Source organism: Zalophus californianus, chromosome 8 (genome assembly GCF_009762305.2).
Source record: "Zalophus californianus isolate mZalCal1 chromosome 8, mZalCal1.pri.v2, whole genome shotgun sequence".
NCBI classification, from domain to species: Eukaryota; Metazoa; Chordata; class Mammalia; order Carnivora; family Otariidae; genus Zalophus; species Zalophus californianus.
Genome location: NC_045602.1, coordinates 140,238,844 through 140,261,284, shown reverse-complemented (window position 1 = coordinate 140,261,284; position 22,441 = coordinate 140,238,844). Strand labels below are relative to the sequence as shown.

Here is a 22,441-nt window from a genome sequence, read left to right as displayed (position 1 = left end):
AAAAGAGAGTCATCACAGAGGGCGGGCAGGTGACGGGTGGGGAACCAGAGCCTGTTTCTGAGCATGGACTGGATCCACTTTTGAATCTTGCAGACAGTGTTAACAAAGGAGTCCTCAAACTGCCTTCGGTTGCTCCACCAGGCCCCTGCACACATTCTGAGGCCTCCCGTGGCAGCTGACCTGTTTGCCGACCCTCCTGACCGGAGCCTTCCGTCCCTGCTGTGAGGGCCCCATCACCCCATTTCATCTGTGCCACCTTAATTCAGGAGAGCTTCACTTGACAGTTACTTTGTTTGTTCAAGGCTGTCATTTACCTTTGTTTATATGGTCCCACCTGTGTGGGTAGGGGATGTAAGGATGGGGCTCACTCACGATGCCCACTGCCCGCTCAGTGGCCTTCCTCCAGCTGAGACTCTGCACCCGACTGGGGGATACTTGTGGCTTTCCGGTCCCTCACAGCTCGGGTGTAACTGCAACGAAATTAGATGCTTGCAGGATTTCCAAGCGGCTCCCGCATAGGCCCAAACCCTTCAATGCGGCAAATCTGCCAAGCAGCCTCTCTAGTGCCTGGCTTGCAGGCCTCCAGCTGCTTAGCCCTGACCCTGCTTGCAGGCTAGCTCCTTCTCACCCTCCATATTCCCCTTCCTCAGGCACCCCCCCGATTTGTCACCACAACACTCTCTCGAGGCACACTGTTTTCCTTCACGGGACTAAAGATTTGGGATTTGCAAGTGAGCTTTACCGGCGCCCCACCCGCCCCTCCCTCTCCCTCCACTGTGGGCCCAAGGCTCAGGATCTAGGTGGGTTTATCTGCCACTCTTTCCGGACCTTCACGCATGAGGTGAGATGTACCACACAAGCTCACATGGGTTCTTCCCCAAAGGAACGTTTTATTGACAAATTTCCCATTACCCACTTTTAGGAAAAGGTAAGTCAGTCACTACACTTGCCTCCTGCTTTCCCACCACATCCCATCCGTGATTCTAACCCTGAAGAAAAATCACCAATGCTGTTCTTCCCATGGCGTCAGCAGGCACCGCGGTCCGCCCAGGCTGTCTGAAGGGACCAGCAGACGCTCAGCTTACCGGAGCACACCGCGGCCTACCAGAGTGGGCTCCGAGCGCATGTCCCCCCACCCCCGACCCGGGAGTGCACAGGTGCGTGTGCAGGAGCGGTCTCTGCCTGCTGGGAGCCAGTAAGGCACGGAGGGCTGCCCCTGCAGACACACCCCACGCGTGGGGCCCTGACCGCAAGGCTGCTGGGGTGTGGCAGCTTCACAACGGGAATGAGATCTTGGCAGCTCCCGAGAAAAGGTGACAGCCGAGTTCCAGCCGACCCCATGCAGGGCCATCTGCTTCTCACTCGTCCCCAGCATGCAGCAAACAGGCAGGTTGGAGCCGAGGACAAGTCATGCATCAGCCGCCCATGGAGGGTGCCGGCTTTTCTTTCTCCTGTCCCCCTGCCCCAACCCCCAGAGGCCCAGGAGCCCTCTGACCAGCAGGAGCTGCCCCGGTCCTTGAGAGGAGAAAGAGGCAAGCTTCATACACTGGGATGACGTGCATCAGTGAAATAAAACACACCAACGGTCCAGGCATGCTGCCCTCTGGGCTAGATGCAGGAGTCTACACGGTGCTCAAAATCCACTAAAGAACCCTTATTTTTATATATAAAAACATTATAAACAAATAAAGCATAAGGTAATGTAAGGCTTGTATTTCAGCTTGAGTCCAAAGAAATAAATGTTTTCTAACTGAGGCTAAAGCTGCTCTGCTTAGCTTTAATTTTTGAAAAATTCACTGCTTTTAAAAAATAAAGAATTTGCTTTTGTTAAAGCTCGATCATTAGTGTAACAATTAGGCAGCTGCTGATAACCAGTTTCTTTTCTGGATGGTTTCAGAAAATGGACAGTTTTCTCATTTAGCGTTTGAAATAAAAACTGAAGATCCGGTAGGGCTTTCTGGATGATCTTCCTTCCGCAGATTCCTTCTCTAACTTAAGAAAGGAGAGTTTGAGGAAATACCACTTATTTTATGCTTATCACTCTCTGCTCCTTCCACGTTCTCATGAGCTAACAAGACTGCCGAAGGGCCCACTGTTCTGTCCACTCCCCGCACCCCAGGGAGGACAGTTTACAACTTCAATGTAAAGCATCTGCGTACAAGACCGTGTTCTGTAAAGCTCATGCGAACACAGAGGCCACGGCTACATGTGAGTGGCACGACTATCCTCAAAGCCAGCTCCGTGCGCCCGCCTGCGGCCTGGTGGGCTGTCGCGCTGCAGAGTTGCAGTCAAGGCGATGAGGATGTGCTTACACTTGTTCCGTGGCCGGGCAAAGCTGCGACGGGCTTAGAAAGGCGTGTGATCCGGCAGGGGCTTGGCGCCACTCCCGGTTGGGGAGGGAAGGTTCTCACTGCCATTCTCTCTGCCACCTACAACCTTAGACTACAGATGGGAAAAAGAAAAAACGAGAAAAAAAGATAATAAAACCTGAGACAGAGCACACAATGCTGGCAGGTCCTAGGACTGTGCCGGGAACCCCAGCTGTCCAGCTCTCTATGGAGTCTACACCACGTCGACACCAATCAGCAATAAAGAGGAACAAATCACCAACACAGGCAACAGGCTGGCAGTATCTCCAGGGATTTATGCAGTGTAAAAAGAGCAAATCTTCCAAGGCTCCATGCTACACGGTTCCAATCCTAGGACATTCTTGCAATGACAAGTCATTGAAATGGAGAACAGATGAGTGATGGTGGGGGCAGAGCTGGAGGAAGGTGAGCACCAGGAAGGACCGCTGTGGGGATGAAGCCACTCTCCACCTTGACCGTGTCAATGAACTAACCTGGCTGTGCTACTGCAAAACGTGATCACTGGGGAAACCGTGTAAAAGCTACAAGGACCCTCTGCATTAGTTCCTGTCACTGCACGCGAATCTATGATAAGTAAGTAAGTTTACGTAAAGGACGCATCATGCCCCACCCCAACAAGACAAGTGAATGGCCCAGAGACCGTTACCTTTATGGTCCCAACTCGGTCTTCAAACGACTTGAAGGTTGCAGAATTCCTTTAAAGAGAGAGAGAGAGAGATGGGAGATCAGTGTAGGGAGCAAACGGTTGTGCTGCCCTCCTCAATCTGAAGGGCCTCAGGGTTAGGGCCAACCTCCAGAAAGATCCCTGACAGCATCCTGAGACCCCCTGTAAATATGGGACAAGCCAAAAAGGAGAGGGAGCACAGCACGGCAGCCATGGCAGCCCCCTGAAGACGGCCCCAGCAAGGTCATTCTGGAGGCTTCCAGGTCAGAACAGGTCAGCCACACCTGCCAACTGCAAGAACAGAAGACCTACACACCGCCAGTGGGTGAAACCCAAGACTTCACGCGGGCAAACTGCAGACCACTTGCCTGGGCGGTGCGTGGGATGCGGGACACGTTTCTGTTGTACCCTCAATACACATATACTGAGGTCACGGTAAGTCCCAGGTGTTCCTGACACAAACCTCTCACGGAAGTCCGGCAAAGGAAAACCAAGGACAATTCTGGGACAAGGGAGTGAGGAAAGGAGATGGCAGAGTAGGAGAAAGCAGGCCAGGCCCAGCCCCACCCTGCACCCTTTCCACAACCAGCTCCTGCCTCACTGGCTCGGCCCTCCGGCCCCTAGAGGCAGCCTGTCAGGGACCCCCAGACCACTGTGGGGTGTGGCAGCCATGGCAGATTCTCCCGTAACAAGGATGGGGCTCTGCTGCTGCGCCACCGTGGAGAACACACCCATGGGAGGTTGCAAAAACAGGCCAAGGCTCTGGGTGTTCTGGCGAGACCAGGACTCCCCTCTAGGTACAGATAACAGTTTCCTTAAGCCTCCTGGGTGCTGCGCAGATGTGTATGAATCTCTCTGTCCCTCCCTGGCCCAACCCCATGGGCAGCCCTGGAAGCTTCCAGATGAGAGCCCATTTGGTAAAATGGTATCTCTGAGCCTCACCCCCACTAGCTCTTTGGCCTAGAAGGGATCTTTCCAACCCCTGGCCCACAGGAGGCTGCCAGGGGAAGATGATCCTTGGCTCAGGGATATGGGAAGTGGGAGGGTGACCAGCAGGAGCCACCCACTCCCACCCGGCTCCCACCCCGGCTCTGAGAGCCCCGGGGCACGAGTGCACATTACCTCATGGCTGGCATACTTATCGAGTGGCGGATTGAAGAGCTGCTGCTCGGAAGCATGGTAGAAGCAGAGAAGGAAGCAGAAGTTAACACAGGGACGAGCCTGGCATTCACCACGCCCATCAGCTCATCCACACAGAAACCCGACTCTGCAGGGCAGCTGGGCTCTAGACACCGCACACGGAAGGGCACCCAGCACCAGGAGGAGAACTCGACCCCAGGCTCCTCTCCCTGGCCTCCAAAGCTGCCCCAGAAATGGGAGATTGCCGAGGGAGAGCTTTAAAACAGGGAACCAAGAAGACCTAGGTCTGGGGCTTTAAAAATACTTTTGGTACAAATAACTGTCAAATGTCCTTACTTGACTTCACGGCAAGTGAAGTGACTTTTTGGTAACAGAGAAACCACCAGGTCAAGTAAGTAAAAATATTTCCAATCACACGTTGTTCTGGGTTTGGGTTCCAGGCCTGCAAGCTGGAAGAGTGTGTGACAGGGCAGCTGGTGTCAGGCTAGAAAAGCATGACTGAGTCAGCATGGAGTGCGGACCACTCAGGAGGGTGCCCGAGGGGTCCCAGGGATGCTCGCTGCTCTCACAAGATAAACGAGACCGTCTCAACTCACAGGGACAACACTGCTTCTCAGGGGAAGGAGAACACAGGAGAGGAGCCAGCATTTTGGAGGAAGAGGCACAGACCACAACAGCAAGAGAGCCAGCATGACCCTCCCACACGAATAGGTCTCTTCTCAGGAACACACGCAGGTGGGAGCTGCAAGACAAGCTCCATGAGGCTGGGCTGGAGGCTGGTGACGAGCTGCATGGCCACAGCCCGAGGAACGCCACGAGCTCTCGAGCAGGTCGCAACAGCTGGTGGGCCCGGCTATGCCAGCAAGGGGCCGTGGCGCCCTCACCACTTCCTCCAGAGCAGCCTCCACAGGCCAGCCAGACACCACTCTGCCCTGCACCAAAAGAAGAGTCTTCCACAGGTACGTCCAGCAGCAGTCTTACCTAAAGGAGTGTGAGAACGGACGAGCCCTGAGAGGTGGCAGCAGGAGGAGAAGAAACGCAGTGTTAGGAAAGGGAGGCCAGGGCCCACCCCAGCCCCTAAATCAAGCTCTGGGAGGCCACGCAGGGACCCCCATGACCACCCCGACTCCTCACACCACCAGGGAGAGTAGACATGCAACCCGTCTCCACTCTCCCCAAGCCCCAACTCTGTGAGAGGCACATGACCGGCCCCTCCACAACCCCACCTGGGTCACAGACGAGGCACCCGCATGTCCATGACCCTGCCTGGAGTTAGAAGGAAGAAGCTGCAAAGAGAGGAGCAGTGCAGAGGTGTGAGGTGTGCTGAGGCAGGCTCCACCACCCTCAGGGTCTGTGTGTGCCCAGAACCCAGGTCAGCCAGGCTCAGCTGACACGCTCTGCGTCAACAGACCGGCCTGCATTCTCCACAGGGCCTCAGCCGGACCAGAGCACACACATACGCTGCAACAGGCCTTGGGACACCCCCAGGGCCGAGCGCCTTGCACTCCGGCTCCATCATTACAGCTGACAGATTCCAACCTAGAAACACACATGTCCAAGGGCAACACGGCCATGTCCTCCACGATGCAGCCAGGCCTACCACCTCTTACCCCCAACATGGAGGTCATCTCAGAAGCAACATGGCCACGTGGGTGGGCAGCAGGCCCTGCCATCTCCAGGTGGAAGGAGGAGGAGTCTGACGATTAGGGAAGGCAGGTGCCTTGTCACAAGACACCAAGCTAGACAGAGACCCATCCCTGCTTGAACCCAAATCCAATTCCCTCTCCCAGCCTGCTGCCTCGTACCCCAGGGCGCGCAAAAAGCCTCTCAGGCCAGGGCTGCTCCTGGACAGGCCCACTGAGGACACTGATGTGGGGCAGACGTCTAAATATATATAAACTTCCCTGGACCTCGTTTTCTTTCTCAAGAAGTGGTAAATTCTGCACCTCAGCTCCAAACTGGGGAGGTTAACAGGCCGTGGCCTCAGAAACCACCTGAGACCCTGTGGTGAGGCAATGGTGGACCCACTGAGGACCTGTAGGTGTCAGACTTCATTGTGCCCCTGAAAACACAGCAGAATAAAACCAAAGAGCCCCGAGGTGAGGCGTGGCAGCAAACGGGACAGTCCCTCTGGGCACCTGGAACGGGACCTGGTTCCTCCCGCCGGCTGGCCCACGCATGTGAAGCACGGTGCTAATGCGACACGCAGCAGCCACAGGGAGGTCGGGCACGTGACCTGAGGCGACACGCCACGGGTCAGCAGGAAACGCCAGTTCCTGGAGCCGAGAGCGGTACCGAAGAAACAGTCGCAGAACGGAGCCACGGTGGCCCGTGAGAGCTCCACCACAGCCATTCCCACCAGCGCCAACACTCTGCACGCACTCGAACACGAGTGAGGACACGTAGGAGGAGAGTAACGCCCAAAGTGACAGAGGACACTCCTGTGAGCACGTAATTTAGGCACCGCAGACAGTCACTGCTTCCCTCAAATGCTGTTACCAACCCAGCATTCTGAGGAAAGAACGGGCACAACCTGACACACGGCCTGCTCCGTGGCGCTCCCCGGGAGCAAGGCCAGCCACCAGTGGCGTGTGATCAGTCTGTCACCGGGCTTACCACAGCACGGCTCAGGTGGCCAAAGCAGGTGTCCCAGAGTGCAGCAGCGATGGCATCCATCTAATTTCAAATGAGATTCGTTACAGGAACACACCCACGAAGTCAAATATTAGCAAACCACTGTGAAGCCTGTGGAAGGAACCACTGCACACCCTCCCTGCGGGCCCCTCAAAGCCACGGCTGGTAGGACCCGAGTGAATCACAGCCACTGTGGGCAAGAGGACACCCCAGCCATGGCTGTTCCGGAGCAGGACCAGACCCCCAATTGTGGGAATGCGAACTCCTTAGCACAGAAGAAACACACAGACCGCGTACTAACTGTTCAGCCTTGCCGAAAATTTGAAATTTTTCAAAATAAAAATTGGAGGGGAGCTAATTCCATCAAACAAACGAAAGGTAAGCACGGCTCTGGGCATAAGCCGAGGGGTAGGGGTCTGTGTCGTCACCTCTGCTATGTGACCAGGGCACAGCCCCCACCCTTGAGGCCCCACAAGGCAAATGCCAGGCCCGTGAGGTGAGGGAATGCCTAACCTAAGCAGGCAGGGAGGCAGCCCACCCGAGGGTAAGAGGTGAGGGGCTACAGAGCGGGATGGACCCCCAACGCTGCACTCAGCACACCAAGTCCACAGGCATCACCACAGTGTGATTCTCAACTGTGAGAAGACAGAAGCCTCAGCATGGGGTGGGGGCCACAGACAGGCATTCCCTGAAATCCCAAAGTGAGGGGACTGGTCCTGAGTGCGGGTCAGGGGCCAGGGCAGGGCTGGGCAGTAACAGCCAGGATGCTGGTAATGGTAACGAAGTGCACTCCACACTGTGGTTCAGCAGTGCACACTTCATCCTAATAATCCCGAGAGGGATGCCTTGCCAAGGGCACAACAAAGAGGCAGCTGAGCCAGGATTCACACCATGGCCTCAGGCTCCGGGGTCCAAGCCCCTTGGCTCACTGCTGTGTAGCAAAGGAGACCTGGCGGGTGCAGCCACGGAGCCCAGAGCAGGAAAGACTGTGGATGGGTGCTGCCATGTGTGGCCCAGCAAGTGTCCAAGCTGCCTCCACACTCCCTGGCCCCAGACCCTGCTCAAGAGGCACCTCTGATGGCCGTGAAGGTCTCATCAGCTCTGGGGGAGAACACTCAGTTGGGGCCCCTGGCACACAGCCACACACTCTCTGAGATTGGGGCCAGGCAAACATTCCAAGAAAACAATACGCTTCCCCTACCCCCTGCCCCAACCTGCCAGCCTGCCCAGAGTGATGCCCCACCCTGACACTGACCCCCAAATGGGGGCCGTCTTCCCTCTGTGGAACTTCAGTGGGAAGCACCCGCTTTTACAGATCCCAAGTATTAGAAGTTACCCAAAAGAAACAATGACCCCCTCCCCCAAGAAACACAGAAATGGCAAAGAGGCAGCCCACAGACAAGGGACCATGAACCAACTGGTCCAGGCTGGTGGGCCCACGTCTATGGGTGCCAAGGGGGTATGCATCTGAGCCCTGGGCCCCCCTGCAGAGCCTCCAGCAGCTCTAAAACCCCTAAACCCTCACCCGACTGGCCCACACAACTAGAGCACCTCACCTCATATCCCCGAGCTTTCTGCTAATGGCAGAGCCCACGGTGGACAGGGCAGCCGACGTCTTCTGTCCCGCCTGAGAGAGAGTTTCTTGAGTCTTCTTGTAGCTGAGAAGAAACACCAGTTGAACCAACCCAACAGAAGGAGCAGCCACCACCCATAAGCCAAGGACGCCAAATGCCCAGAGAGTACCCAAGAGGAGGAGAGAGGAGCCCTTAGTGAGCATGTGCCTGGCCACCAGGGAGGGGACCGATGCGGCATGGCCAGGTCTCAACCTCCCAGCTCTGCAACAACCGTTTTCTGACCTCACCCCACCTCATCTAAAACTCAGGTGCCCACTTCCCTTGATTTCTCACCACAACACTGACTACCTGGGACATGAAGTGTCCGCCTCCTGCAGTGTAGACAGACCCACAAGGGCCCTGGGTCTGGGAGAGAAGGCAGTAAAATCCCCTCGTTCTGTTACTTTATTTGGGAAACTTCTCATGTCAAAACTCCACCACGCCCATGGGGGGGATGTGCTTGACAGTGTGGACATGCAGCCTGTAGACTCCTGGGAGCCCCCCCAGGCCCCCCAGCCTCCTGTGCTGTCTTACAACACCCTTCCTGAGCCGGGGGACCTTCATCTCAGGCCACCATTCTTAGTGCAAAGAATGGATCACAGCAGAGACCACCCTTTCCATGCCCTCCTGCCCCATCCACCCACATGCGGACTCGTCTTCTGGATGACCTCAATGTCCGTGCAGTGGCCAAAGATGGCAAGGACAGCGTTGGGCCCACCTTGAGAGCTAATATGTGGTGCTGTCAGCCCTTGTCCAGCTGCCACCATAAACAAGACACAGCCGCCTGAACCCAAGGGCTCGTTTCTGGCCAACCAGGCAGCCCTGGCTCTCGAGACACCAGCCTACTCTCTGTGATCACTTTCTGACACCTTGTTGGTGTCACCAGATCACATGTCACAGGGGGCAGGTGAGACAGCACCAGTGGGTCGTTTGAGTGCCCCCCAGTGCCATCTGCAAGAGGCCCCACTGGGAGTGCTTGCTGCCCACCTCCCTCCCAACCACTGCAGACTGCCCATGCTAGGTGGGGTTCTGCCATGACTCCCCTACGCCACCCCATCCTGTGGGGGGGGCCCAGCCTTGCACACTCCTGGGAGGGCCTCCCTCTACTTGGCAGGCACTCCCATGGCACCATGGGGCCTCAGGCTTCTCTAGCGCCCAGCAGGGTTCGGGACTCAGAAACGTGCTTTCTAGCCAATGAGTGTGAAAACATGTTGACGTCGCTAGAACAGTGAGTTTCAGTGAGTTTATCTTAGTTTCCAGGAAGGTCCGTGAATCCCAGAACGTACTAACAGTGGAGAGAAAATAGTCTAAAATCTTTACTGCGAGGGGCGCCTGGGTGGCTCAGTCGGTGAAGCGAGTGCCTTCGGCTCAGGTCATGATCTCGGGGTCCTGGGACTGAGCCCCGCATCGGGCTCCCTGCTTGGCGGGAAGCCTGCTTCTCTCTCTTTCTCTGCCCCTTCCCACTGCTTGTTCTCTCTTTCGAATAAATAAATAAAATCTTTAAAAAATTTTTAAATAAAATCTTTACTGTAAGATTTGCTCTGGATTTCTTGAAGGCAGTAAGTAACTACAAAAACTCTAATTCTGAACCCTTTTAGCACAATCTGACTCCCAGAAATCTCTTCCCCCACATTAGAAACGATCACAGAACTGAACAGGAATGAAAACAAAATCCAAGCATGCACGCAGCAGCCCGGAGAGCCGCACGGCTGGGACTCAGACCACCCTGCGAGGGGCCGGCCACAGCTGGTTCTCACTACCAGAAACCAACGCGCACACTCCCTCTGGGAGGCTTCCACACACTCACCCTCCAGCCTGATGGAGCCTTAGCCAGGAGCCACCACCTGTACCACAGTCTGTCTCGGGGTCAGCAAAACTGTGACAGTAAAGGGAAGGGGACACATGCTGCACCTCCCCCACAACAAAGCCTGCTATGGAAAGGCTCTGGAACCTTCTCTGGTGCCCCTAACTTGAAATAACCTTTTGGGCCCTCTCACCCTTACCCCCAGCTGGCGAACTGCTTTCATTTCAAAGCAAGTTGAAACGGTTATCTGAAAGAAATAGACTGAGAGCCATGACTGTTATTTATAAAACAACAAGTAACGAGGGGCGCCTGGGTGGCTCAGATTGTTACGCATCTGCCTTCGGCTTGGGTCATGATCTCAGGGTCCTGGGATCAAGCCCCACGTCCAGGTCCTGGCTCAGCGGGGAGCCTGCTTCTCCCTCTGCCTCTCCCCCTGCTCGTGCTCTCTCTCTCTCTCTCTCTGTGTCTCGAATGAATAAATAAAATCTTAAAAAAAAAAAAAACACCAAGTATGAAGTAACTAATGGCATGCGTTATTTAGTTTCAGAAACCAAATTCAGAAAACGTCTTCAAGCCGTTTCTTGTGAAATAATGAGTATGTAAGACCATGTGAACCTGTTTGTTGAAGTGAAACAAAGGATTTAAGGGCAAGTCCATACAAAATCTCCATGCCCACAGGGAAACTGCAGTTGGAGATACCACGAGCCTGTGCCACGGATTGTCGGTGACGAGCAGCAGCATCCTGAGGGTGACTCAGATTGGAGCCAGCCACTAGACAACAGACAGGAGAGACCCTTGCTATGGGCCATTGCAAAGGGCAGCACCCCTGCTGGAGACTAAACCAGAGGTGATCTCCCACACTCCACCACCCTCAGTATTTCTGCGATGTGGAAATGAGGGGTCACAAGTGACTCCTTCAGAGACAGAAATCTCCAAACCAGGGCAGATGCAGTGCAGGGACCCTGACGGGGAGGCCAAGCTCAGGCAGTGACAGGGCTGGGGGCAGAGTCAGTCTGTATGCAGGTAACTTGGGCCCAGACGTGCTCAAGAGCGCTAGGCTGAGCCACCCTGGCCAATACCCCTTTGATAATTACTACTACCTTTTAGGAAAACAAAAGTGTAGAATCCTGACAAATACCAGGCTCCCTCCCCTCATAGTCAGTGTGGGGCATCTGCTGGAGGTACCTGCTCCGGGATCTTCCCTTGGGGGCTGCTCCCACCTCCAAGTCTGGGTGGGCATGATCGCAGTGTGGACAGCCAGGGAAGTTTACAGCGCCCCAACCACAGTGAGTCCATTGAGACCCACACCAGGCCTTCTTGCTGTTGAGCTGCAATACTACAAAGACTCAAACCTGCAGCACCGGGCACCCCCTTGCACCAGGAAGGAGCTGGACAAGGCTGACACCATCCACGTCTATGCTTTCTGTCTTGTACAACTGAAGGACTCAACATACCAACCAGTGGCCACGGAGTTTACCTGGTGCCCCCTCTGCACAAGTTTAGCTCCATCTAGTAATAGAACACATTGGCAACCACTTTGCAGCCAAGAGAACGCTGCTTACACCCAGCATGGCTTCACGAAAGCCAGTGCTACACGCACAGATGTGTTTGCTGGTTGAGAAAGCCCTCAGGGCAGTCGCACCCCGCCAGCAGCCTCCTGCAGTGACCACAAGCTGGGTCACCCTCCCCCTGGGCTGTCCCTGCAGAAATGCTCTGGAGGCTTCAATTTGGCAACTCTCCCACCAACGGAATTGGGGGTGAGGCCTCAGGGGAACGGTTGCCACCTGGAGAGGCGCTTGGGAAGGGCCATCCCACCAGCCACTTCCATGCCCAGAGCCACGTAATTATTTGAAACCATATCCTAGCAATCTTATGTCACCTGGTTTTACAAACAGCACTAGAGTCTCCTAAGGCTCTTCTCAGGTTAAGTCCACACCGTGAGCCTGCCTGGTGCCCAAACTGCACAGATGACAGCGATTGTCTCAGACTCCAGAACACCTGTTAACACCATGAAGGGATCGTCCGCTACAGCCCTGAAGACACAGCACAGCAGGCCGTGGCAAGGACAGCTGTCACACCAAACCACACGAAAGGTGGGACCCACCAGAGCACCCTGGCACCCAGCTCCCCTGGTGACACCAGGCTGCAAAGACTCCGAGCACACAGCCAGCTGACCTGGGGCCCCAGGTGCCGTGAAGACGAATTCGGTCACAACCACTTCCTTCCAGTCAGACACGGAGGCCTGTTGGTCATGCTCTCTGGAGACACCATAGCACTTCCTCCTCAACAAGAGAAGGAAAAGAATCCCAGAGACCACTATCTTAAAATGTTTCCTCATCCAGTTCAAAGGAATTATAATCAGACTGCAGCACGGATAAAAGAAGTGCTACTACCTTGTGTAAGGATCTCAAATAAAACATTAGGACTCATTCTGAACTACAGCCTTGACGGACATGAAAACCTATCTGTATGTTTCCTACTCTGCTAATATTCTGTGTGGCTGACAGCTCTGTGCTCCTCAAACCAATGCAACTTCAAGACCCCACCAGCATGGCCTGTGTGGCAGCCCTCACTCAAGAACCACCCGTAAGTATGAGTGAGCTCTGAGAATCCCCCTTAGCTGGAGCTAGGTCTACAGGGGCGAGAAGGCAAAAAAAAAAAAGCCCCAAATCGCCATCAGCATCAGCCCAGATGGTGCTCAGCCACTCTGCCCACTCGCAAGGTGAGGGGCGCCTTCGAGCCCAGCCAGGCCTCTCATCTAAGGGACGCACCCATGTCAGCCGACGGAGGTTTTCAGTGCAGTCTGGTGGCCGAGTGAATTTCCTTCAGTGACTGCACCCATTTCATGAGAGTTATACTCTCATTTGTGTTTAAGAGAAGAAAAACGGTATTAAAAACAGAATAGCCCCAAACACTAAAAAACTAGGTTTGTGCCAAGTGCACAAAGCCTCCCTGTCCCTAGAACGAGCGTTGAGAGGAAGAGGAGGGGGAGGGAGGTGCTGACAGCAAAGGCACTCACAGGTCTGACTGGGCCACTTTCTCATTCCACTCTCCAAGTTTCTCAGAAGTTCTCATATAGCTAAAAACAAAAAGTCTGTGGTAAATTATTTAGAACAATTGTTTCAACTAAGGTTTTGAACTACAGGAGAAATTCCAGGGAACACAGAGGGCTGGAGAGCAGGAATGGTGGGTCTCCAGCCTGGCTGAGAACAGGGTCTGCCCCTCCTCTCAACACCTGCTGGGCAGGCCTCGCTGAGGCCAGGTGAGGCGATGGCAGAACCCACCAGTCCTTTTCCTATCATGTTTAGGGAGTGCCTGGTCACTCCATGTAAGATGGCCCTTAGGGAACAGAACTGCTGTGAGGAGCAAGGAAGGCACACACAGCCCATGGCCCCCAAACACTTCTCTGCCAGTCACCCTTTGAGATTCAAAACCTAGGATTCCCTAGGAGAGAGAAATGGGCTTTTGTAGGTGACTTTGATGAAATGTGATTCAATCTTTCTGCAGGGACACAGCTTCATAGACAGTGGGAAACATTTCCCAAACCCACGCCCCGCCCCTCAAACCCTGGAGGATACATTTCAGAAGAGCCATGTAGCTACTCTCCCCAAGTTCAGAGAGCTGAGTCACATCTGGGTCAGAGGGCTTGGGGTTGTGACCACATCATGCTCATGAGAAGGACTCGTGTCCACTTCAGCAGACAGTGAGCTATGGGGGATCACAGGAAAATCAGTCTCATTAAGGACCTAATGAGCTTTCTCTCAAACTTGGACCCTGAAATACATTCTTGTCAATTTCCGCTTCGACAACTAGCTAGCGTATCCACCTGCCTTTTAAAAACATGTATAGACTCTAAGCTCTTTGGATACATACCAGCTGCTAGGTCAAGAGCTCAGAGCCTCTGGCTGGCTGCCAGCACACAGGCATACTGAGTCCCCCAGTACTTAGCCTCCCGTTGACGCAGCAGGGGCACCGGTCTGGTGAACACCCTCCAACCGTCAGGGGCGCCTGGCCGCAGGGCAGGTACCTACGCGTTAGAGACCTGCACGTCATGCCAGCTCTTAGACAGGTTCTGCTTCAGGCCCTCCAAGGCAGAGAGGCCCAGCTTCCTCTTCAGCTCAGCACAGTGCCTCTCCTTGGCTGCCAGGACCTGGCGCAGAGTGACAATTTCCTCTTCCACCTGTAAAAGGACACAACCGATGTGATTAGCTGCCACTATTGCGGGAAGTGACCAACATCCTCACACACACTGCAATGAGAGGGTTCTCGGACCTTCCGCTTACAGAAACAACTTGTCTGAGGAACAGAGTCCGTCTACGTCAAGCAACTGTTCTGTTTTTATCCAACTTCTTCAGGAGGACTGTCCCATCCCCCCGTCAAGTGGCTCCCGGTGGGGCTACCAATCACTGTGCCCACCCACGGATCACCAAGCAAGGCCTGTCTGAGCTCTCCCCTGGGACTGGGCACAAGTGTCAGGAGAGACAAGCCCCTCTCCCTCCAGGCTCAGAGGCTGGAAGTGCTGCAGCCAGGCCCCACCTGCACTTGGAAGGAAGTGGAGCTGACGGACAGATGGGTGGCACAGCAACAGCCCTTATGACAACACGTATGTTCCTGAGGTCAGCTCCAGGCTGCGGGAAAGGCAGTTACCCGAGCCTTGTGCTTAAGTTAGTCTGAACTGGATAACAGAAAGAATCCTGACAATAAAGACCTGAACCTTCTCAGGCCCTAAAATAAAAAAGGATGCAACATGAAAAAGAAGCATCCTCTAAAGCTTCACGACTCCAGAGGTCTGTTTTCAACTCGTGTCAATAGCTGCCCCCCCCCCCAAAAGTCCTTCTCTTAAAAAAGTGATGGTTTGGGGTAATAAAAAGTAGCTCAAAGCCCTTACATCACTAGGTTTTCCATCAAAAAAATAGTTGGAACAGGAAATAATTTACAAACATAGGATCATCTAAGGCCGGACTGCTACCAGTTACTCCAGTGACTAGAACATTCCATTCATGGTGTGACGATCGACAGGGCTTGAGGGTGTGCAATCCAGCTGTCTTGGGGGAAGTGCACACTGAAAATTTTAAGTGACACTGAGCTTCTCCACTCTGCAGCTCAACTCTGAAATGACCTGGTGCAAAGCTGCCTGCTGGGGCTTCCTAACCTGCACTCAACTCAGAAACGGCTGTATGCTTTCCCCCACGATCTGAAACCTGGTCGTGGGGCTGAGGATCATCTGCAGAGCTAGCTCTTTTTTAGACTCAGGATGCATCAACACGGGGCTCATCTCTGGAGACAGAGCAGAGGCCGGTGACAGGCAGTCACCGGCCTCTGCCGGATCGGATGGTACACTCAGATTATCAGCAAGTTCATGCCGCCAGATTTTGAATCCCAAGTGAGTTACCCTTAGATTCTGCACTACACAGTAAAAAGAAACATTCCTGGCAGCTGCTATGAATAAAAATTATACTTGGAGATTCTGGCTTTTAATTACCATTTCCTCTTAAAGGACTCACTTTAAAAAAAATCACATGAAGCACTTTTTACAAAAGAAGTATTTTTAAAAGAAAAATGAAGATCCAGAAACAGTTTCTGGAGTCTGGAAACTGTCAAGTGTTAATACCAACAAAGACACTCCCAATAGATGGTGTGCTCAGAGCTGCTGTCCCCGTGTATACATTCTCCTCATGGAATACTTAACGAGGCGCCAAGCACACACAAAGCCGCCAGGAAGAGCAGTTTCTGTGGGGCTCTAGGAATAATCTCCCGGGGCCATTTCTGCAGAGCACAGCTAGCACTCTGGCCCCCTCAGACTAATGAGGGGGCCTGAACTCATGGTCCCAAGACAGACAGCCAAGACACAGCACCTTTGCAAGCTCAGCCCTAAGCTCCTCCTCCTCAGCCTCGGTCAGACCCTCAACAGCAGGAGTCTGGGCAGCCAACGCTGTGTCGACAGGGACGTCTGTCATGGAGTCGGACAGCAGACCTTTGTTAGGAGAATTCAGGTTGATATCTGCCAGAGACAAATAAGGTCGGAAAGCGTCAATAAGAAGTTACAGAGAAGTAGACAGGGAAAAGGTCCCCACCAAGGAAGAGAGCAAGGGTAGGAGCACAGGTTATGGGTGTTGGGGGGACCCTGGCAAGAACCAACACCTCTTCTCTGACAGGTTCTGCAGGGGTGGTGTGGCCATCAGGCCAAGGGCATCTCAGGCTACCCAAGGTGTTACTGCAGGGCATGAGAAAGGCTGGCACAAGGCAGACGGACCCTAACTCTTCTTTCCCCATGAGAGTGTGCATGCTCCTGAGATAGGAACGTTTGCTACAAATAAAGCAGTTGGACCTAACAGATCTTCCAATTTTTAGAGCAGAGAAATTTAATACAGCTGTAAACACAACAAGCACAACCTACCCGCAAAACACATGCTAAAATTACACACCATGAGCATGTGCTAGTCATCCAGCCCCAGCAGGGGGTCAACAAAACAAAATACCCTGCAGTCTCTGCTCGACCCTCATTCCACAGCAACATGCAGCGAGGCGCGGAGAGAACACTGCTTCCACACCTCCGTGACACCCAGATCAGGTTCCAATCCCTATGGTCACTATTTTTTCTTCGAATTAAAAGCATCTTCCTGTCTGCACTAAAAGTTGACAAGATCCCACACAAGGGAACATGGGTCTGCTTTAGTTCTTCCCAACTCCAAACCCATGGCTGTCCTGCAGTACTACACAATCAGCACATGCCACGAAAAAATAGGCCTTGCATGGTGTTTGGCACATTTAAAAGTAAAGACATAGGGGGCGCCTCACTGGCTTAGTCGGAGGAGCATGCGGCTCTTGATCTCGGGGTGGTGAGTTCAAGCCCCACATGTAGAGATTACTTAAATAAGTGAACTTTTTTTTTTAAGATTTTATTTATTTGTTTTGACAGAGAGAGAGAGACAGCGAGAGAGGGAGCACAAGCAGGGGGAGTGGGAGAGGGAGAAGCAGGTTCTCCGCCAAGCAGGGAGCCCGATGCGGGACTCGATCCCAGGACCCTGGGATCATGACCTGAGCCGAAGGCAGACGCTTAATCACCCCCAGACAGAGACTGGGCACTTGGCAAACAAGCCGAGGCGAAACACAGTCATTCTGTGTGATAGGACATCAGCACAGTCCTGTCACCAAAAGACCTACAGAGTGAGGGTGGGGCTGGCACTGGAGGCGAAACTTGGGGACTAGAGTCCTTCCTGGGTGAGTCCCAGCTCTCCAGTACTGTATAATCATCTGCATGCAGAAAATACAAGGAACAATCTCAAGGGGTTATTCTGAAAATGAAAAAAGGCCATTTGAGAAACAGGTTTGGTGTGGTATCTGGCATACAGTAAGTGCTCAGTAAGTACTTTCTATCATTCTTATGGTCAGAATCCAGTGCTTGTGGTGCTAACCAAAATTAGACATGCAGGTCAAACAGTGAAAAGCCTCCTGAGCTTAACAGAGCTAAGGGCTTCGGATGATCAACCATTTTGCAAGTACACTGCAAAAGTAGGAAAACCTACAAAATGTATCAGAACCCAGACACCTTGACCTGTATCAGCATATTAATTAAACAAACGGCAGGAAAAACCCTAAAATCAGCCAGGGTAGTTATGTCAACATAGAAATTGGGCATCCCTTCCGTACGGCCCCAGAATGGAAGTCCGACTTGCATCACCTTCTCAAGATTTTAATCTGGGCCCATTCCACACCCCCAGCAGCCATCTCAAACCGGTCAGGGTGTCCTGGAAACAGGCCTGGTGCGCTGGCTGTGCCCCTAACTCACTGCACCCTTCCCCCCTTGAGACAAGCCCTAAGTAGCCTGGGCTCCGAGCAGCGCTGCCACCCAAGGGCCGCTGCACTGAACGCGAAGATGGTTCCATCCCGCCTCCCCTCCCCGGGAGAGGCGCACAGCACGTCTGCCCAGGTCCAGGCGGCGTGTCCTCGAGGGTTCTACGTAGGGACGGAGGCCGGCCGACTAGGCAAGCGCCGGGCCGGGGCACGACGCGAGCTGCCCCGAGCGAGGAAACCCAAAACCCTGGGAACGAGGGGAAGGGTTGCGGGGAACCGGTCCTCGGAGCGGCCCAAGCCGAGGGAGGAAGACGCACGCCACGGCCTTCGGAAGCTTCGAGGCCCGGCGCCGGGCAGCTGAGGAGGAGCCACGCGGCGGACCGAGGCGGAGGGGATCGAGGGTCCGGGACGCGCCGCCAGGGAGGGGCGGAGGCGCCGGGCCCGCGGGTACCTTGGCCTGCGGAGTCCATGTTCAGGCGGCGGCCGGGCCGCAGCGGGGGTCGGGGCCGGGGTCTGGGGCGCCGGAGGAGCCGAGCGGGCCGCACCGGGACTCGCTCGCCGCTTACACACCGGCCAGCGGAACCGCCTCAGCCACCGCGGCATTACGTAATCAGCGACGCGACGGTCCACTTCCGCTTTGGCGCGCGCTCCGCCCTCGTCCCGCCCCCACCAATGGTGTCCAACGAGAGTGCTGTTCGGCCCCGTCTCTATTACTCGCTCCAGTCTGATTGGCCGAGGCTGCGGACGAAACCGGAAAGGGAGGCCAGGTTCTGAGGGAATCCCTCCCACGTCGGCTCCACCAGCGAGACACAGGTAGAAAGGTCCGAAGGCGCACTGGGAAGGTGGGAAGTGGGACGACCGTCCAACATGGCGCTGGGGAAGCCTATAGGGTTGGCCCTTTTGGAGATGTCGAGGGTGTTTGCCGCTGCCTAGGAGTGTCATGGCTACCGCACCGCACAGACTGCTTGAGATCCGTTTTTGAGACCCGAACCCCGACTTTGGGATTAGCTTCTCCCTTCATTTTTTTTTTAAGTCCTTTCTCTTTATAGGGATTTTTATTTATTTATTTTTAATTGTATGGGGGTAACGCAGAAAAAGGCGTGTCCGCGATTCGTCCTCTTGCCCGGCAGGCGCCGCGACCCTGACTTGGCTGGAGGCGTCTCGCCTGCAGGGCAGCCTTCGCGCTCCTGCACCGCGTGCACCTCGGTGTTCTTTCATTTCCTTTTCACACAACCCGAGAATCCAGCTGGAGCCCTCCCCACTTTACAGATGAGGAGACTGAGGTTAGAGTAATTTGTCCGAGACCACTCAGCTAGTTGAGGGGCTTCCAGCAAACGCTGGAACAAGTTTGCTGGACTTCTCAAAGGAGAGGTGTGTAACCACTAGACAACCCGGTTTCGCTAAAACAAGTCCCAAAACTTCCCTTCTTTGGCTAATTGCCACTGGAAGCAAACCCTTCAATGGTATTCAAACCCTTCAGGACTGCACTGGCCCTTCCCAGCCAAGCCACGCTGCTTGTACTGATCCCTCTGCATGGAAGCCCCTTCCTGAACCTGGATAGCTCCTTCTATATCAGCTCAAAGCTCACCTAGCCACAGGTGTCTTCCTGGCACCTAAGGTCACCTTAGGTACCTACATATCTCTGGCTGGCCCTGGCCTAGGTGCATCGTGGCCGTGTCTTGCTCTGGTGCTGTCAATTAAATGTCTGCCCCACTTGGCTTCTTTGAGTTTTGCAGTTTCCTGCTCAGCCCACCCTGGCTAGCCCCAGTCCCCGCTTCATGCAGTTCATGGCAGATGGTAGAGAAGCGACTGCATTACAGATGGTGGTGAGCAGAGGGCTTGTCTCTCATTCTGTATTACACCCTTGAACCAGGAACAATGCCCAGCCCAGACCTGGCTCAAGGGGATGCCAAGCAAGTGAATGGTCCGTGCAGGTGTGTCTGTAGCCCTCACGGACATGCCACTGTAAGTACCTGTTACTCTGAGTCTGTTGTCCTTTCCTGTAGAAGCCAGGAAGGTGGAGGTGGGGAGGGGACCCTAAAGAGCCCAGCATCACACTCCTGGTCTAGTCTATAATCTTCCAGGGCTAGTGTTCTTTCACAGCTAGGGGTGACTTGTCCAAACTCAGAGCCATCCTGTACCCTAGGCCACGTTAAGGGCACCTGCTGGGGTCCCACAGCCCGTGTTCCCACCATCCTTTTGAGGTGATCAAAGCACCCATCACACAGTGTTGCCATAAACTGGGTCTACATTCTCTTTAGGAGCAGACCGGAATCCACAAGTGTTTGGGGGAGAAACACTTGAGGAAGGGAGGGGGAAACGCCCGTGAGGGAGAGAGAGAGAGAGGACAGGTTCCCTATGTCCTGTCTCACCCTCCCTCAGACACCAGGTCGGGATCCCCAGGCAGGGCCAGCTTTACTGGTTTCCGGTGTGGGGAGGGTAAGGACCTGAGGCCCTGAAGGTGCGCAAATGCACCCACACTTGCCCGCAGCTGCAGGGGCAAGAACTACAGCCTCCAGGGCAACTGGAAGTCCTCTGGTTCCAGCGGACTGCAGTGAGTCGCCTCCACATTCTTGAGGTGTTTGCGTGCCAGGAACAGTGCGAGCTGCCGGCGCCGCCGCGGGCTCAGGCCCTGGCCCACTAGCCAGGGGAAGGAGAGCCCATGAGGCCCCCTGGCCTCCTCATCCTCCTGCTCGTCCTCACAGCGCGCGCGGTAGGAGCGCAGCAGTGCCAGGCACCATTCATCGTCCACACGGTAGCGCGCATAGAAGGCGGCCTCCTGCGCCAGGCTGCCCGCACGTAGCCAGCGCGTCACGACCGCGAGGCCTTCCCGCGCCATGACGACCGGGTAGCGGTGCTGCAGCAGACGCAGGAGCAGCTCGTTGCCGCGGTTGCCCTCCACGTCGCCGGACGGCAGGGGGCGCAGGTGGCCCGAGGTGCTGACCACGTCGTCCTGCGTGCGCCGTAGCAGCAGCACGGGGCCTGGGTAGCGGCACAGCTGCTCCGCCACATTGAGATTGAAGTGCTCGCGCACGGTGCGCACCACGAGTCCCTTCCAGCTGTGGGGCATAACCTTCAGGGCCAGCGGCACGAGGTCGTCGAAGGTGGCGTCGAGCACCAGCGCACCCAGCTCCGGGTATGTCATGGTGGCCCAGGTGGCCGTGAAGCCACCGATGGACCAGCCATAGACCACCACGTGCGCGGGCGGGAAGTGAAGGCGGTGCAGCGCGTACTTGACCACCACGTCCACCGCGTTGGCGTCATGCTGAGGGAATGGCGCGCCTGTACTGCCCCCGAAGCCCGGGTGGTTCCAGCCCAGCACCGAGTAGCCAGCCTCCAGTGGCGCCGACAGGCAGCCCATCTCATAGAAGCCGGCGTTGCCTTCGCAGCAGATGACAAGGCGCAGGCCTCGGCCTTGGCTGCCTGGGTGCTGGCGGCGATCCATGAACATGGTGTCGATCTCATTGCCGTCACAGGCCACCAGCTTGGCGCGCCGGCCGCGGTAGCGCTCCACGAGGCGCTCTTGGCCCTGCTGCAGCAGCGGCAGTAGCGCGCGAGTCATCAGGAACATGGAGCCGGGGTACACGAGCCAGCGGCCCAGCGAGTGGGCCAGGGCGTAGCTGGCGAGCTGGCCCGGCAGCTCGCGGATCTGCTGCAGGAGGCACTGCGCCTGACTGCGCGCCCCGCGCAGCCGTCGCCCCGGCGCGTCCCCGCCCAGTGCCGCGCCCCGCAGCAGCCACACGCCCGCCGCGGCTGCAGCGCACGTCAGCGCACGGTGACTGCTGCCACCCCCGCCGGCGGCGCGCACGTCATCCCAGCGGAAGTCCACAGGCCAGCTGCGGAAGTTGTAGGTGTAGTTGGCGGTCAGGTAGATCTTGAACACGTGCACCAGCGCCTTCACGAAGCAGACAACACACATGGGCGTCGAGGCTACGGCGCTCCGCGTGAGCCGTAATGCCCAGTCGCCAGGCCCGGGTGCGGTGGGTGGCCCAGGCCCGGCCCCGCTGGCGCCTGCAGGGGTGAGCACTGCGCAGAGCTGTCTTGGGACATGCCTCTTCAGGGCTTGGCCCTAATGGCCTTTGTGACCTGGGCCTTCCAGGGTCCAGAGGAGGCGGCATGTGCCCGGCGCAGTCTGGCTTTGTGAGTCATTGTTGCTGGGGAAAGAGGCAACACCCTGTGATGGGTGCACAAAGGGTTCCCAGGCGTGGTGGACCTCAAGTTCTGCCCCGCCCCCAGGACTCAAGCCTTGGGACCCCGCGGCAGCCACACCCTCCCCAGACCGTCCTCTGCCTGCACCCGCCCCGGAGCCCTACTTCACCTGTCTTCCATCACACCTTGACCAGCATCCAGCGCCCCCCACCCCCCCTTAACTGAAGATGGACAGACAGGCTGGAAAATCTACTGCCTTAACCTCTTCGGGGTC

The 22,441-nt window shown here is 55.5% G+C and overlaps 2 protein-coding genes across 12 annotated transcripts; both read right to left on the bottom strand.

Moving 5' to 3' along the window:
* Window positions 1-870: 870 nt before the first annotated feature.
* Window positions 871-18,629, bottom strand: TPD52L2 (TPD52 like 2). Of its 11 annotated transcripts, XM_027621695.1 has the most exons (10): window positions 18,470-18,629; window positions 16,080-16,225; window positions 14,256-14,404; window positions 13,244-13,303; window positions 8,364-8,465; window positions 5,155-5,181; window positions 4,156-4,197; window positions 3,402-3,535; window positions 3,016-3,064; window positions 2,306-2,442 (listed from the first exon to the last, which is right to left on the bottom strand). In XM_027621695.1, the coding sequence occupies exons 1-9, from the start codon at window positions 18,486-18,488 to the stop codon at window positions 3,018-3,020; spliced, it is 726 nt and encodes a 241-aa protein (XP_027477496.1). In that variant the 5' UTR covers window positions 18,489-18,629; the 3' UTR covers window positions 2,306-2,442; window positions 3,016-3,017. The 11 variants fall into 11 exon arrangements, with proteins under 11 accessions (XP_027477498.1, XP_027477500.1, XP_027477503.1 ...); XM_027621697.1 differs by lacking the exon at window positions 3,402-3,535 and having other exon boundaries at window positions 871-2,442; XM_027621696.1 differs by lacking the exon at window positions 5,155-5,181.
* Window positions 18,630-18,815: 186 nt separating this feature from the next.
* On the bottom strand, window positions 18,816-22,098 carry ABHD16B (abhydrolase domain containing 16B). The gene has a single exon (XM_027620448.1). It carries the CDS (start codon window positions 21,935-21,937, stop codon window positions 20,525-20,527), a length of 1,413 nt encoding a protein of 470 aa, XP_027476249.1. The 5' UTR covers window positions 21,938-22,098; the 3' UTR covers window positions 18,816-20,524.
* Between the last annotated feature and the right edge of the window lie 343 nt (window positions 22,099-22,441).

Bases quoted from the DNA above. Each gene is read 5' to 3' on its own strand.
- TPD52L2 (XM_027621695.1), bottom strand. The intron at 8,466-13,243 runs GTGAGTGCCTTT...GTTTCTTCTCAG, and splicing joins AAAGTGGCCCAGTCAGACCT to CTACAAGAAGACTCAAGAAA. The intron at 5,182-8,363 runs GTGAGGTGCTCT...GCCACCTCTCAG, and splicing joins AGAAAGCTCGGGGATATGAG to GGCTCGTCCGTTCTCACACT.
- ABHD16B (XM_027620448.1), bottom strand. From the start codon at position 21,937: ATGTGTGTTGTCTGCTTCGTGAAGGCGCTGGTGCACGTGTTCAAGATC.